The sequence below is a fragment of the Caenorhabditis remanei genome, chromosome II (genome assembly GCF_010183535.1).
Source record: "Caenorhabditis remanei strain PX506 chromosome II, whole genome shotgun sequence".
In the NCBI taxonomy this organism is placed as follows: domain Eukaryota; kingdom Metazoa; phylum Nematoda; class Chromadorea; order Rhabditida; family Rhabditidae; genus Caenorhabditis; species Caenorhabditis remanei.
This window is the reverse complement of record NC_071329.1, coordinates 4,703,682-4,715,029: the sequence shown is the minus strand read 5'-3', so window position 1 is coordinate 4,715,029 and position 11,348 is coordinate 4,703,682. Positions and strand designations below refer to the sequence as shown.

The 11,348-nt window shown below is 37.6% G+C and overlaps 3 protein-coding genes across 3 annotated transcripts; 1 reads left to right on the top strand and 2 right to left on the bottom strand.

Moving 5' to 3' along the window:
• Window positions 1-2,302: 2,302 nt before the first annotated feature.
• Window positions 2,303-2,863, bottom strand: GCK72_004547 (uncharacterized protein; the record flags this gene model as incomplete). The annotated part of the gene is made up of 1 exon (XM_003101016.2): window positions 2,303-2,863. One exon carries the CDS (start codon window positions 2,861-2,863, stop codon window positions 2,303-2,305), a length of 561 nt encoding a protein of 186 aa, XP_003101064.2.
• A 2,044-nt stretch (window positions 2,864-4,907) lies between these two features.
• Window positions 4,908-9,482, top strand: GCK72_004546 (uncharacterized protein; the record flags this gene model as incomplete). The annotated part of the gene is made up of 5 exons (XM_053724751.1): window positions 4,908-4,996; window positions 5,861-6,088; window positions 6,139-6,493; window positions 8,606-8,883; window positions 9,317-9,482. The coding sequence occupies 5 exons, from the start codon at window positions 4,908-4,910 to the stop codon at window positions 9,480-9,482; spliced, it is 1,116 nt and encodes a 371-aa protein (XP_053588945.1).
• A 477-nt stretch (window positions 9,483-9,959) lies between these two features.
• On the bottom strand, window positions 9,960-10,855 carry GCK72_004545 (uncharacterized protein; the record flags this gene model as incomplete). The annotated part of the gene is made up of 5 exons (XM_053724750.1): window positions 9,960-10,222; window positions 10,269-10,391; window positions 10,447-10,484; window positions 10,532-10,646; window positions 10,747-10,855. The coding sequence occupies 5 exons, from the start codon at window positions 10,853-10,855 to the stop codon at window positions 9,960-9,962; spliced, it is 648 nt and encodes a 215-aa protein (XP_053588944.1).
• Between the last annotated feature and the right edge of the window lie 493 nt (window positions 10,856-11,348).

Genomic DNA, 11,348 nt, shown 5'->3' with positions numbered 1-11,348 from the left:
TTTTTTTTCTTGGAAAGTGAGATTTGAAGACGCGAAATGAAGGATTTAGAGGGTTTTATGCATTTTTGAGCTATTTTCTGTTTTTTATGCGTTTTTAATCGCATTTTAAAGATTTTCCTTTATTTTTGAGGTTTTCCAGTATTTTTGAGCGTGTTTTGAGCCAATCCGTTACTTTTCATTAAAAAATCTGGAAAACTGAGATCAAGCAAAAATTCTGAGTATTCTTACAGAAAATTCAAATTAGGCTCCGAAAAGTTAGATTTTCAGCAGTTTTTATGCAAAAACTACCTTTTCCTCTCTTTTAAAGTGTAGAAAAATCAACATTTTCGTTTGAAAATATCACAAAACAAAAAATTGAAAATATCACAAATCGTCGCTTTTTAAGCAATTTATCAAGTGTTTTTGCTCTGAAAACTCTAACACCATACATGATTGAAAAGTCTGTAATTCCGGAAAAAAAGTGTTGACCTAGACGAAAATAAATTTCAAAAAATATATTTTCGACCTGAAAAAGTCTGAAATTCTAGACAAAAACACGTATGTCTAACACTCGGAAGACTCATCTGAAAATCTCTTAAAATCTCGTTTTCAGCAGCTTTTAAGCAAAGAATCACAACTTTTACTTGTTTTAAAATATCATAAATCGTCGAAAACTCTCGTAGCTCTGAAAATCTTATTTTCCAGACAATTATATGATATAACGATACATAGTAGACATCCGGATCCAAGGAGACACGAACAGACATCCAAAATCATCATATTTATAATTTTAAATGCGATTTTTTCTTCAGTGATCGCTGCCAACTGGTCACCGACGTGATCGTCGACGAGCTGGTGAACACGAAAGTGGAAGGACACGAGAAACGTTGCTCCGACCATCTCGTCCCGGCCATCTACCGTATCGGAAACGCGGATCCCGACAACTTCCAGGAACTTCTCAACAAAATTATGCTCAAAACGAGAGACTCGCGTCCGAAGATTCGCTATCGTGCGCTCATTGTGCTCGAGCTGCTCATCAAGGAGATTGGAGACGGTGTTCAACCGCATCTCTCCATTCTGTTGCCGTTCCTCAATGAGCTTATTGAAGGTGAGCAGGAAAATTACTCAAAATGCCATAGCTGTCAAGGTCCGGCCCGAAAATTGGCGCGAAAGTCAAATTTTTTTTGCGCAAAAGTCAAATTTTGAATGAAAAATTGAAAAAATTTCGAAAAAAATTGGAAAAAAGGATCATTTTTTGAAGCCGGGCCGGGCCTTGAAAATTTTCTACGGGGCCTTGACAACTATGCAAAATGCAAAGTTTTTCGTTAAAAAATAAGCGAAAAATCGTCAATATGCCCGCGCGGCAGTATTGCAAAAGAGGGCGGAGCCTAATTACTGATTTTTGTTAATGGAAAATCTGTTTTTTCCCAATTTCAAAGATTTCGAGATAAAAAGCTTAAAATATTTTTAAAATCACGAATTCTTTACAACAAAAAACCGTGCGCCTAACTTGCAAAAGGGGCGGAGCCTAATTACTGATTTTTGACAGTGAAAAATTCGGGTTCTCCGCATAAAATTTCCACAATTTCAAACATTTTTCTGGATTTTAGCCAGTTTTTAAACAAAAGTTCGGAAACTTTCAGCTTTAAATTCCTTTAAAAACCCACGAATTCCCATCAAAAAAATAACCGTGCGCTTAACTTGCAAAATGGGCGGAGCCTGATTACCGATTTTTTGACAGTAAATATGAAAATATCACAGATTTTATGAGATTTCAGTCAGTTTTAGAAAAGTTGCGCAAAATTTATAGAATCTATTATTAAATTCAGAGGTTCCAATCTATCAGATATTTTATACTCAAAAATAGTTGAAAATTCGCTAAAGATCGTAAATTTTTGACAAACCATGCGCTATAATTGCACAAAGGGGCGGAGACTAATTATCCTTTCTTTATTTTCAGACGAGAACAAACAAGTGGAAGCGCAATGCCAAAAAGTCATCAACTCGTTGCAACACAAGTTTGGAGAGACCTTCTGGAGTGGATCGTCTGCTTAATTTCATTGTTTTTTTTGTTTCTTTTTAATTGTTATTTTTCTTTTTTCCCCTTTGTTGTTGCTATCATTCATCGTTTTTTTATTGTTTTTAAGTGATTTTAGATTAAAAATATCCAATTTTTAGCACTCAGAGATTAAGGTTAGTGAGAAAAATCGAAAATTTGACACATTTTTTAAAAACAATTTTTTCAAATCAATCCATTATCTGAGAAAAACTACTAATACATAACTTCATTCTAAAATTACTCAATCCCAGTTCTCTAAAACTTTCAGCAAATCGAGCAACACGGATTCTTCTTCTTTTTCTTCTTTTTCTCCACCACCATCTTCTTCTCCTTCTTCTGGATCACAACATCATCATTCTTCGTCGGCGTCGTCACACTCATCGGCTGGGGTGCCTCTGGCGCTTTTCTTGGCTTCTCCTCCGAAATGGTTTCTGTGGGTTTAGAAGATGGAGAGGTGGACTTTTTGGTGATTTTGGATTCTTCGGAGGTTTTCGATGTGTCGAAAGACTTCATAGCTTCTTCCAATAGCTGGTCGATTTCAGAGAGGAAATTGGATCTGTTTCTTTCAGCCTCTAACACCTTTTCGTACTCTTCCGGGGTCTCAAGTGGCGTTCTCGGCATATAAATCCTTCGTTTTTTATTATCCTTCCGCTTCTTCCCCGATACTTCATTAACTTTTGTCAGATAATGACCGGGCATCTTGCATCTGCATCGTTTTCCCCATGTATCCTCGATTTCCGTTATCATCTCTTCAACTTTCATCCGATCATCTAGGAATTCCTTCCGCTTCTCCATTTTAGCCTTTTGAACGTCTTCATCCGACATACCATCGTAACCTGCCAAACATACTTGCAAACTGGGCCGAAACGGGCCGACGCGTAACTCGCGTCGAACTCAAAATTATTAGCTGAAAAGCATACTTGTCACGGGCCAGGCCGGGCCGGGCCAAAATCAGGAAAAATCTCGGCCCGTTTTGAAACATTTTTGAAAATTTGATGTTTTTTTGAAATTTTAAAGTTTTTTTGGGAAATTTTTTGAAAAAATAACTTTAAAATTCAATAAAAAGGTAAATATAATAAAAAAGTTCCGACATTTTTTACCATCCCGCCACTGATCTCCTGGAACGCCCACTTATCATCTTGCAATTTCAGGGCATGGTTTCAGTTCTATTTACACTGATTTCGCGGGCAAAATTTTCAAAAATACTACTTTTTTAAAATTAAATGTGACAGAAAAAAAACGAATTTCAAGGAAAATAGATCAAATTTTATTGAAAAAATGGTATTTTTGAAAATTTTGCCCGCGAAATCAGAGTACCCTGAAATTGCAAGATGGTAAGTGCGCGTTCCCGGAGATCAGTGGCGGGACTTTTGCGCGTCGGTAAAAAATGTCGGAACTTTTTTATTCCGATAATATGTATGATAATTAAAGCTTTTTTAATCTAAATTTTCGACAAATTTCAGAAAATTGTGTTACAAAATAAGTACACATTTTCGAATCCGGGCCGACGGACTTGTAAGTTCATTTTCATATCAAAAAAATTTTAAAATTCGGTCTGAAACCCGCTGAGAGCGATAGCCGGTGAGTTTGGGCATTTCGGTGGCCTAGAAATTCGACTTCGGCCATGTTTATTTTTTCAAATTTTATCGCTATTTTCGGTCATTTTTGTTGATTTCTTTCAATAATTTCGAAAGTGAACGGCAAAAATTGATAGAATTATTACATAAATGTTAGAAATATCAAAGAAAACTCGAAAAAAAAACAACATTTTCGAAAAAGTTCTAGAATGTTCCATGGCCACAGAAATGCCCAAACTGTTTTGCCGCTCGTTCTTCGCGGGGAATGGACCGAATTGAAAAATTCTTTCGATATGAGAATGTTCTAACGGAAAGGAACAAATGAACATACGTCCGGTATCGCTCTCAGCGGGTTTCAGACCGATTTTTAAAATTTTTTCGATATGAAAATGAACTCACAGGTACTCATACATTATTCTATGAAAATATCAGAGTTGAGTTTAGTCCACCTTTAAACTACGAAAAACACGAGATAGATGTTTTGGGACAGTATTGGGACAGGTTGCCAGTGTAATATTGTACAGAATTTCGAGTCTCTGTTCACATTATTACAAAATCTGGATTCTGGATTATTGAGACATGAATTTCTGTTTCGCATACACTCCATTTTTCGGAAATCTGATTTCCTTACGGATTCTGGATTCAGTCTGAAATCGTCAAGGCCAGAGTTACGCGGAACTGGTTTTTTGAAAACGGAAGTCGGAAGTTGGAAATGGAAAAAAAACCCGGAAGACGGGTTTTTCTTTGGAGATAGAGTCTTTTAACCATCGAATGCATTTTTCAGTGGAATTTGTTTTAAAAATCCGATTTCCCACCAGGTCTAGTGGAGCGCGGTTGCTGTGGTGCTCGCTCCAAGGAACCGTTAATAATAGTTAATGGGACGTTTCAAAACAATGTCATTTTGAAACCAGGCGTTTGGAAATTGGAAAACGACAAAAGTTTTGTTCGGGTGGAGCCTAGAAAAAAAAAAGAAAAGTTTTGTTCGAGTGGAGCCTTCCGGACTTTTTTCACTACCTACTTCCGACTTCCGACTTCCGACTCCCGGATCAGAAATGTTTGTTTCCATGCTATTCTGCTTGAGAATTGTTGATACTGTACATTTGAAACGTTGCCCCTTATGTTGCCTTCCCAAGGGACAACGTCATCCCGCCTCCAAGCGTACACAAATATGTCTTCCCATTTCTAATAACCGTACGCATCCCCTGTGTCTCCTCTCTTCTTTCCCGCGTCATTTGAATTCTTTCGAATACGGACACCACATTGACTATATTTTTTTATCTAAAACTTCAAAAATGGAAGGAAAAACCCCGCAGATTAAGCCACTCCGTCTTTTGCGTCTTCCGTATTTGGTTCTACGCAAAATTTTGGTCGATGCTGATTGGTAAGTTCAAGTTTTTTTTGAACAGAAAAATGCAAAAATAATGATTTTTGGCCTAAAATTTCAAAAAATTGCCATGACTATGGTTTTAAAAATGTTGTCACGGTCCGGCCCGTCCCGAAAAACTTTTCAAGTCAAAAATGTCACATAAATTCTAAATTTTACTTGAAACTCTCGAAAAAATTTTCGAGAACTAGAAATTTTGAATTTTGAATTTTAGCGCCAAAATTCCTGTCTCCAAATAATTTCCTTATAGTATCTTAATTGCAAATCTAACCTAACACTCCCTTCAATATTGTAATGTGAAGCACAACAGGCCCTGTCTGATAGTGATCTTTCTGTCTATGATTGATTTAGCGCCTAATTTAGGATCATTATCATACGAATAGCCTACTAGTTAACAAATGTGGTCCCTCTACGGCATAATTATGTTATTCAATTCAGTGATTAATCGAAAAAGAAAAAAAAATAGAACTGGCAGGCAGCCGGAAGATTTTTTTTTGAACATTTGACTAACGCATGACCCAAAATGTAGAAAAAATTGTAAGTGTGCCAATTGCCGTTAATATGCCGCAGAATAGCTACTTTTGACAATTTTCGGGTTTTTATGCACTTACCGGTCCGCGACATAATAACGACTGATCATCCGATCATAGTAGGTCACGGACATAGATTTCGCTGAGATCTACATTTTGGTATATTTTTCAACTCATAACATTCATTTTCAAGCGAGTTTCGCGCCGACCAGTGTCGGTCTGGTATTCAAGTATTCAATATGTAGAACAGTCCGAAAAGTTTTACGCATTTTAAAACAAAATATGAATTTCCTGAAAACCCTTCCCCACTAAAACTCATAAACATTTCCAGCGTCGACATCTCCCTACTCAGCCGTCGATGCTGCAACATGGTCAGATCGATGAACATCAAGGCGGAGAGCCTAATCATCCGCCATCGTGATAATAGACATGGATTCACGCTGAAATTCAATGAAGATGCCATAATTAATTGGTGGTTCGAAGACGCAGCCATCAGTGAATTCTACTCGGTAGAATTCGATTGGGTTCACAAGATTGGAGGGATGGAGTTCGCGACAAAGTGAGTAATAGGGAACCTTGAAGTTAAATATGCTATTTTGTATTTTCCAGAGTGAACGCAAACAATGAGATGAGATCTCTCTACGACTCCCGACTAAACCCTTCCGATGGCTGCGCTGACTACGAGACAGCTATCCAAACATTCACGAATGTCCTCCAGAAGGCATTCCACGTAGACATCACTGGATACCATATGGACAGAAGGGGTGTCATGGACTTCCCTGCGTTCTTTTTGAATCGAGTTGTCCAGCAGGAAGTCAAGTATTTCAAATTTGGACCAAGTGATGGGGAATATGGAGATGAGTATGATGCGGAGTGCTTGGATTGGATGCTCTCTCACTTGTCGATTGGGACGAAGATGATTGTGGAGAAAGGAGTGTTGCCGGAGGAGATTAGGATGGATGGGGTGAGTACATCAGGGACGTTTTGAAACCAGAAATTTCGAAACCATAACATTTCGACACTAAACATGAAATAATCCAAAAAAAATGACCGCGAAGAAGGTTTTTCAATATATGGTTTGACGTTTGGTTACGAAATGTCATGATTTCGAATCGTCTGGTTTTGAAATGTCTGGAGTAGAAATGTCAATGTTGGCAAATGTCAAGGTTTCCAAATGTATGGTTTCGAAACGTGGTTATGAGCAGAAATAGTAGCTTGCCAAAATACGCCGTAAATCGACACAGAGCCCTACTGTAGCTACTTTTTTTTTTAATTATAAAAAACATGTTTTCGATATTTCATTATTGCTCTCAACGTTTTTGCATCAAAAAAAATTGAATTATTTTTTCGATAAAAATTTTCTTTCATAAGGGGGGACCCTTATCTGAATTTTGAAATAAATGGAAAAATCTCAAAATGGTCCCCCTGTTTTTTAATGATGTCAATCGAACTATATGTTAAATTTTGCGAGGAATTAGGATATCATTCAAGATTTAAGGACTTCTGTACGAATTATTGCTAAAAACGGAAAAAAACTGGAAAAAGTTGGATGAACAAAAAAACGGAATCCGTTCAAACACATTTCTGAGTTTTCATATTCTGGGATTGGCTTATTCCAAATGTTTTATCAATATTCTGATCATTTTCGGAGTTAATTTTTTTTTGAAATTTTTTTCAAAAATGAAATTTTCATAAGGGGGGACCCTTATGTGATTTTTGAAAAAATTGAAATATCTCAAAATGGTCCCCCTAGTTTTTAATGAATTAAGTTGGGCCTGGTAGCACTTTTTACGGGGAATACAAATACGATTTAAAATTTGAGGACTTCTAGAGGGAATTTTTGAGAAAAGTTAAAAAAAAACATGGAAATGTAATTCAATTGAACGGTTTCTGGGGTGTCTGGGGGGCTGGAAATTTGTCAAAATTTAGTCAAAAACAATCCTAACCATAGTTGTCAAGGCCCGGCCCGGGCCGGGCATGGCCTTGTCAGCGAAATCAGGGCCCGGCCCGGGCAAATTGGCGCGAAAGTCAAAATTTCAAATTTTTTGAATTTTTTTGAATTTTTTCGCGAAAAAGTCAAATGTTCGACTATCAGTCAGAATTAGAAGAAATTCTGAAAAATAGTAAAAAATGGTCACATTTCCGATGAAAAATTGAAAAAATTTCGAAAAAAAAATTGGAAAAAAAGGGTCATTTTTTGAAGCCGGGCATTCGGGCCGGGCCGGGCCTTGAAAATTTTCTACCGGCCCGGCCCGGGCCTTGACAACTATGATCCTAACATGTTGCAAAAGTTTCCTAAGGTTATTTGAAAAAGTTAAATTTTTATGAATTTTTGGGTGAAAAGTCGATTATTGGGCATATTTTCCTATGATGACTTCATAGGGGACTGGTGGCATATTTTTTGTAAATCACTACCATAGGGGTACATATGCTGTGAAAAGAGTTCGGATTGAAACAACTTTTTGCAACTGTGCCAAGGCCCAACACTAACATTCTCACTCTTACAGATAGTGCCTCTTAAAGATCATCTATGAGACTGTAACGGGCTCTCAAAGTACCCCGTTTTCTGGGAATTTATGAAATTTGCCTCTGCTGATGTAAATCAGAAATTTCTTGTTCTTACAGGTCCTTCGACCTAAATTTAATATTAACAAGCCATTTATAGACAAGAAATTTTTAAACCAAGACGTTTGGCAACCATGACGTTTTAGAACGGCTGTTGTGAATTACTTTCCATGATTTATTTACGCCGAAAATCTACGGCTCCGTGACGTTTCAAAATCGAGAGATTTCGAAACCAGACGTTTCGAAACCATGTTATTTACCTAAAAATACATTATTTACCTAAAAATACATTATTTACCTAAAAATACATTATTTACCTAAAAATACATTATTCCCCCGAAACACGTAAAATTTAACAGAAAATTCTTCGTTTTCTGTAATTTTTCTCACATTTAGTGGAGGAACCTTTTGGTTACAAAATTTCCGGTTTTAAAATGTCAATGTTGCCAAATGTCTGGAGCCAAATCTACAGTAGTTCCAATTGCAATTATTAGTAGAATGTATTTTCCAGAACCACTGCCTCCAACTCAACTGCTCCATGAACTGGTTCACTGCCCAACATCTCCGAAATGCTCGATTCCAAGAACTCACCATAACTTATTCATTCTACAAATTAAAGTCTTCTGACATTGTCCAATTGGTTTATAACTGGCTACATTCAACGGAAAGAACTACTCGATATTTTGATATGAGTTATAGGATACGACACGAACATGAATATGACGATTCGGAGATACCGGCGATGCAGATGACTAAATTTGATGAGACGAGGGATTTAAATGATTTTGTGTAAGTTGACATTTTTAGCATACTTGCAAACCGGGCCGAAACGGGCCGATACGGGCCGGCGCGTAACTCGCTTCAAACTGAGTTTTATGATCTGAAAAATATACCAAAATGTAGATCTCAGCGAGTTCTATGTCCGTAACCCACTACGGGCCGGATGACTATTCGTTAATGTGCCGCGGGCCGGGCTAGAATGGCTTTTTTGGCCATTTTCGCGTTTTTGGCACTTTTTCCCGGCCCGCGACATATTAACGAATAGCCATCCGGCCCGTAGTGGGTCACGTAGATAGAACTCGCTGAGATCTACATTTTGGTATATTTTTCAGCTCATAAAACTCAGGTTGAAGCGAGTTACGCGCCGGTCCGTTTCGGCTCGTTTCGGCCCGGTTTGCAAGTATGATTTTTAGATGTATTGTATGAAAAACTTAGTTTTCAGACCGACGCCACTACACGATCTACTGAGAGGAGGAAATCTGAGCGATGAGGATTACTCGAATCTCGTGGATTTTCAAAGAGCTGATGGGCTGGAGGCAACTGCTCTGTGGTTTGAGGAAGGGTTGTTGAATGGAAGAGTCATTTTCAGTGTTTGGCATGAGAAATGAGGGAATGATTTGTTAATAAATCGATTTTACATTTTAATGTTTTTTTTTCTTAAATCAAGGTTCTGTGTGGTTTCAAATCAGTGGTAATATCTTCCAGAACTGTTCTGTTTTTCAGAAAATGCTTTCACTTGAAGAAAGGCTGAAGTCATGTTTTTGTAATTGTGTGTTCCGATTCTTCAGAGAATTCTAAAAAAATTTCATCATTGACGCACATGTCTTGGATTTGACGCATATGCGCGCTGCCGTGTAGTCAAGATTTTTGTTCAATTCTTTGTTTCCTCACTTTTTTCATGAAAACTTCGAGTTTGTTTTCAATTTATATCGCGAAAAAATATGAAATGATATGTTTCTGGGAGGGGAGCTGTGGAAAGCTATGGCGTAGTTTTACCAGTTCATTATTAAAAAGAAATGATAAAATAATCATGAAGTATAAAAATGTTTTATCACAACCAAAGTTCAAGTTCCAGTAATCGGTTTCTACTTCTCAGATGCCTTCTTCTTTTTGCAATAACAGAACAGAGAGATTCCAATGGCAATGAAAGCTAGGACCGTGATGACTGCCACAATGACAAATGGGAAATTGCTACTGGCATCCGTAGAGGAATCACTAATGATAGTGGTTGCGTGAGAAGAAAGAGAGGGATGAGGAGGAGGAAGAGCCATGGTGGTTTTAATGTGAATGGTGGAAAGTGTAGGTGGGATAGATGGCTTTGGCTTTGTCAACCACTTACAGGCTGTTGCTGAAATAGAAAATATTATGTACAATCTTCCAAAACGTTAAAAAACTGACAATTGTTGTTTGATTCGCAAAAAACTTGACGCCGGCAAAGACTTCTTTATAACAGTTTTTGTGTTTTCCATTCTCGCATAAATCAAATAATTTCTGTGGGAGATCTTCACATTTCTTTTCTGAAAATTTACAGAAAAAAATTGTAGATTTCTTCGACATGTTTCTGTAACTCACCAAATCCTTTTGTACAAGATTGTTTTAACTTTTGTGCACTGAAATTGTTTATATATCAAAAGTATTTATTATTAACGGTTCTTACACTATCGCTCCATAGGTATCAATCATCTTCTTTTGTGTAGCGTCGAACAGGAACTCGAAGAGAACTTCACGGAATTCTATCCCAACTGAGGTGAATTTGTTCCTTTTATGCACACCTTAAGAGTTCAGTAAACCAGGAAGGTGTCGGAACAGGTCGACCGGCTGGTAGAGTTCAGGACGGTCGGGTTAGGGCGGTTAGGGCGGTCAAATTTTCACCGTTATCGTGATATCGAACAAACCCGATGTCGGTATAGGGCCAGTACAGGTCGAGGGGTGAAGGTCGGTCCGGGAGGTTGCTTACGGTCTGGACGGCCAGGGCGGTCATGTAGAGTCCAGAACGGTTACTAATGACTTACTCTGTTGTAGATTTCGATTGAATTCATCTGGTGGTATATGTCTTCCAGTCTGTGTCTACTGTGGCCTAGACCTCTGGTGGGGCCTAGGCGACAGTCTTTCATACGCATGGAATAACAAAACACGGTTCAAGGAGAACTACATTTATTGAAGACAACAAGTAAAGAATACAAATAAGAATTATTTAAGTATAAGAGTTTCTGATCAACACTAGAAAATATGAAGGGAGATCACGAGTTGGCATATTCCCTTTTATTTGGACCAAAAGTCTGTAAATGTTCTGAAAAACAAAAACAAGATTTTGAAAAAAAAGTTTATTGATTCAATTAAAGCGTTGCCAAATTTAGAGCGAAGTTAGAATAATTAAAGCGAATGAATGACACAATTTGAGTCGAACCAACTGCGGATTATGAATTCCACCATCATCCCGGCCGATGACTGAAAAATATACTTTATTTCGAAAT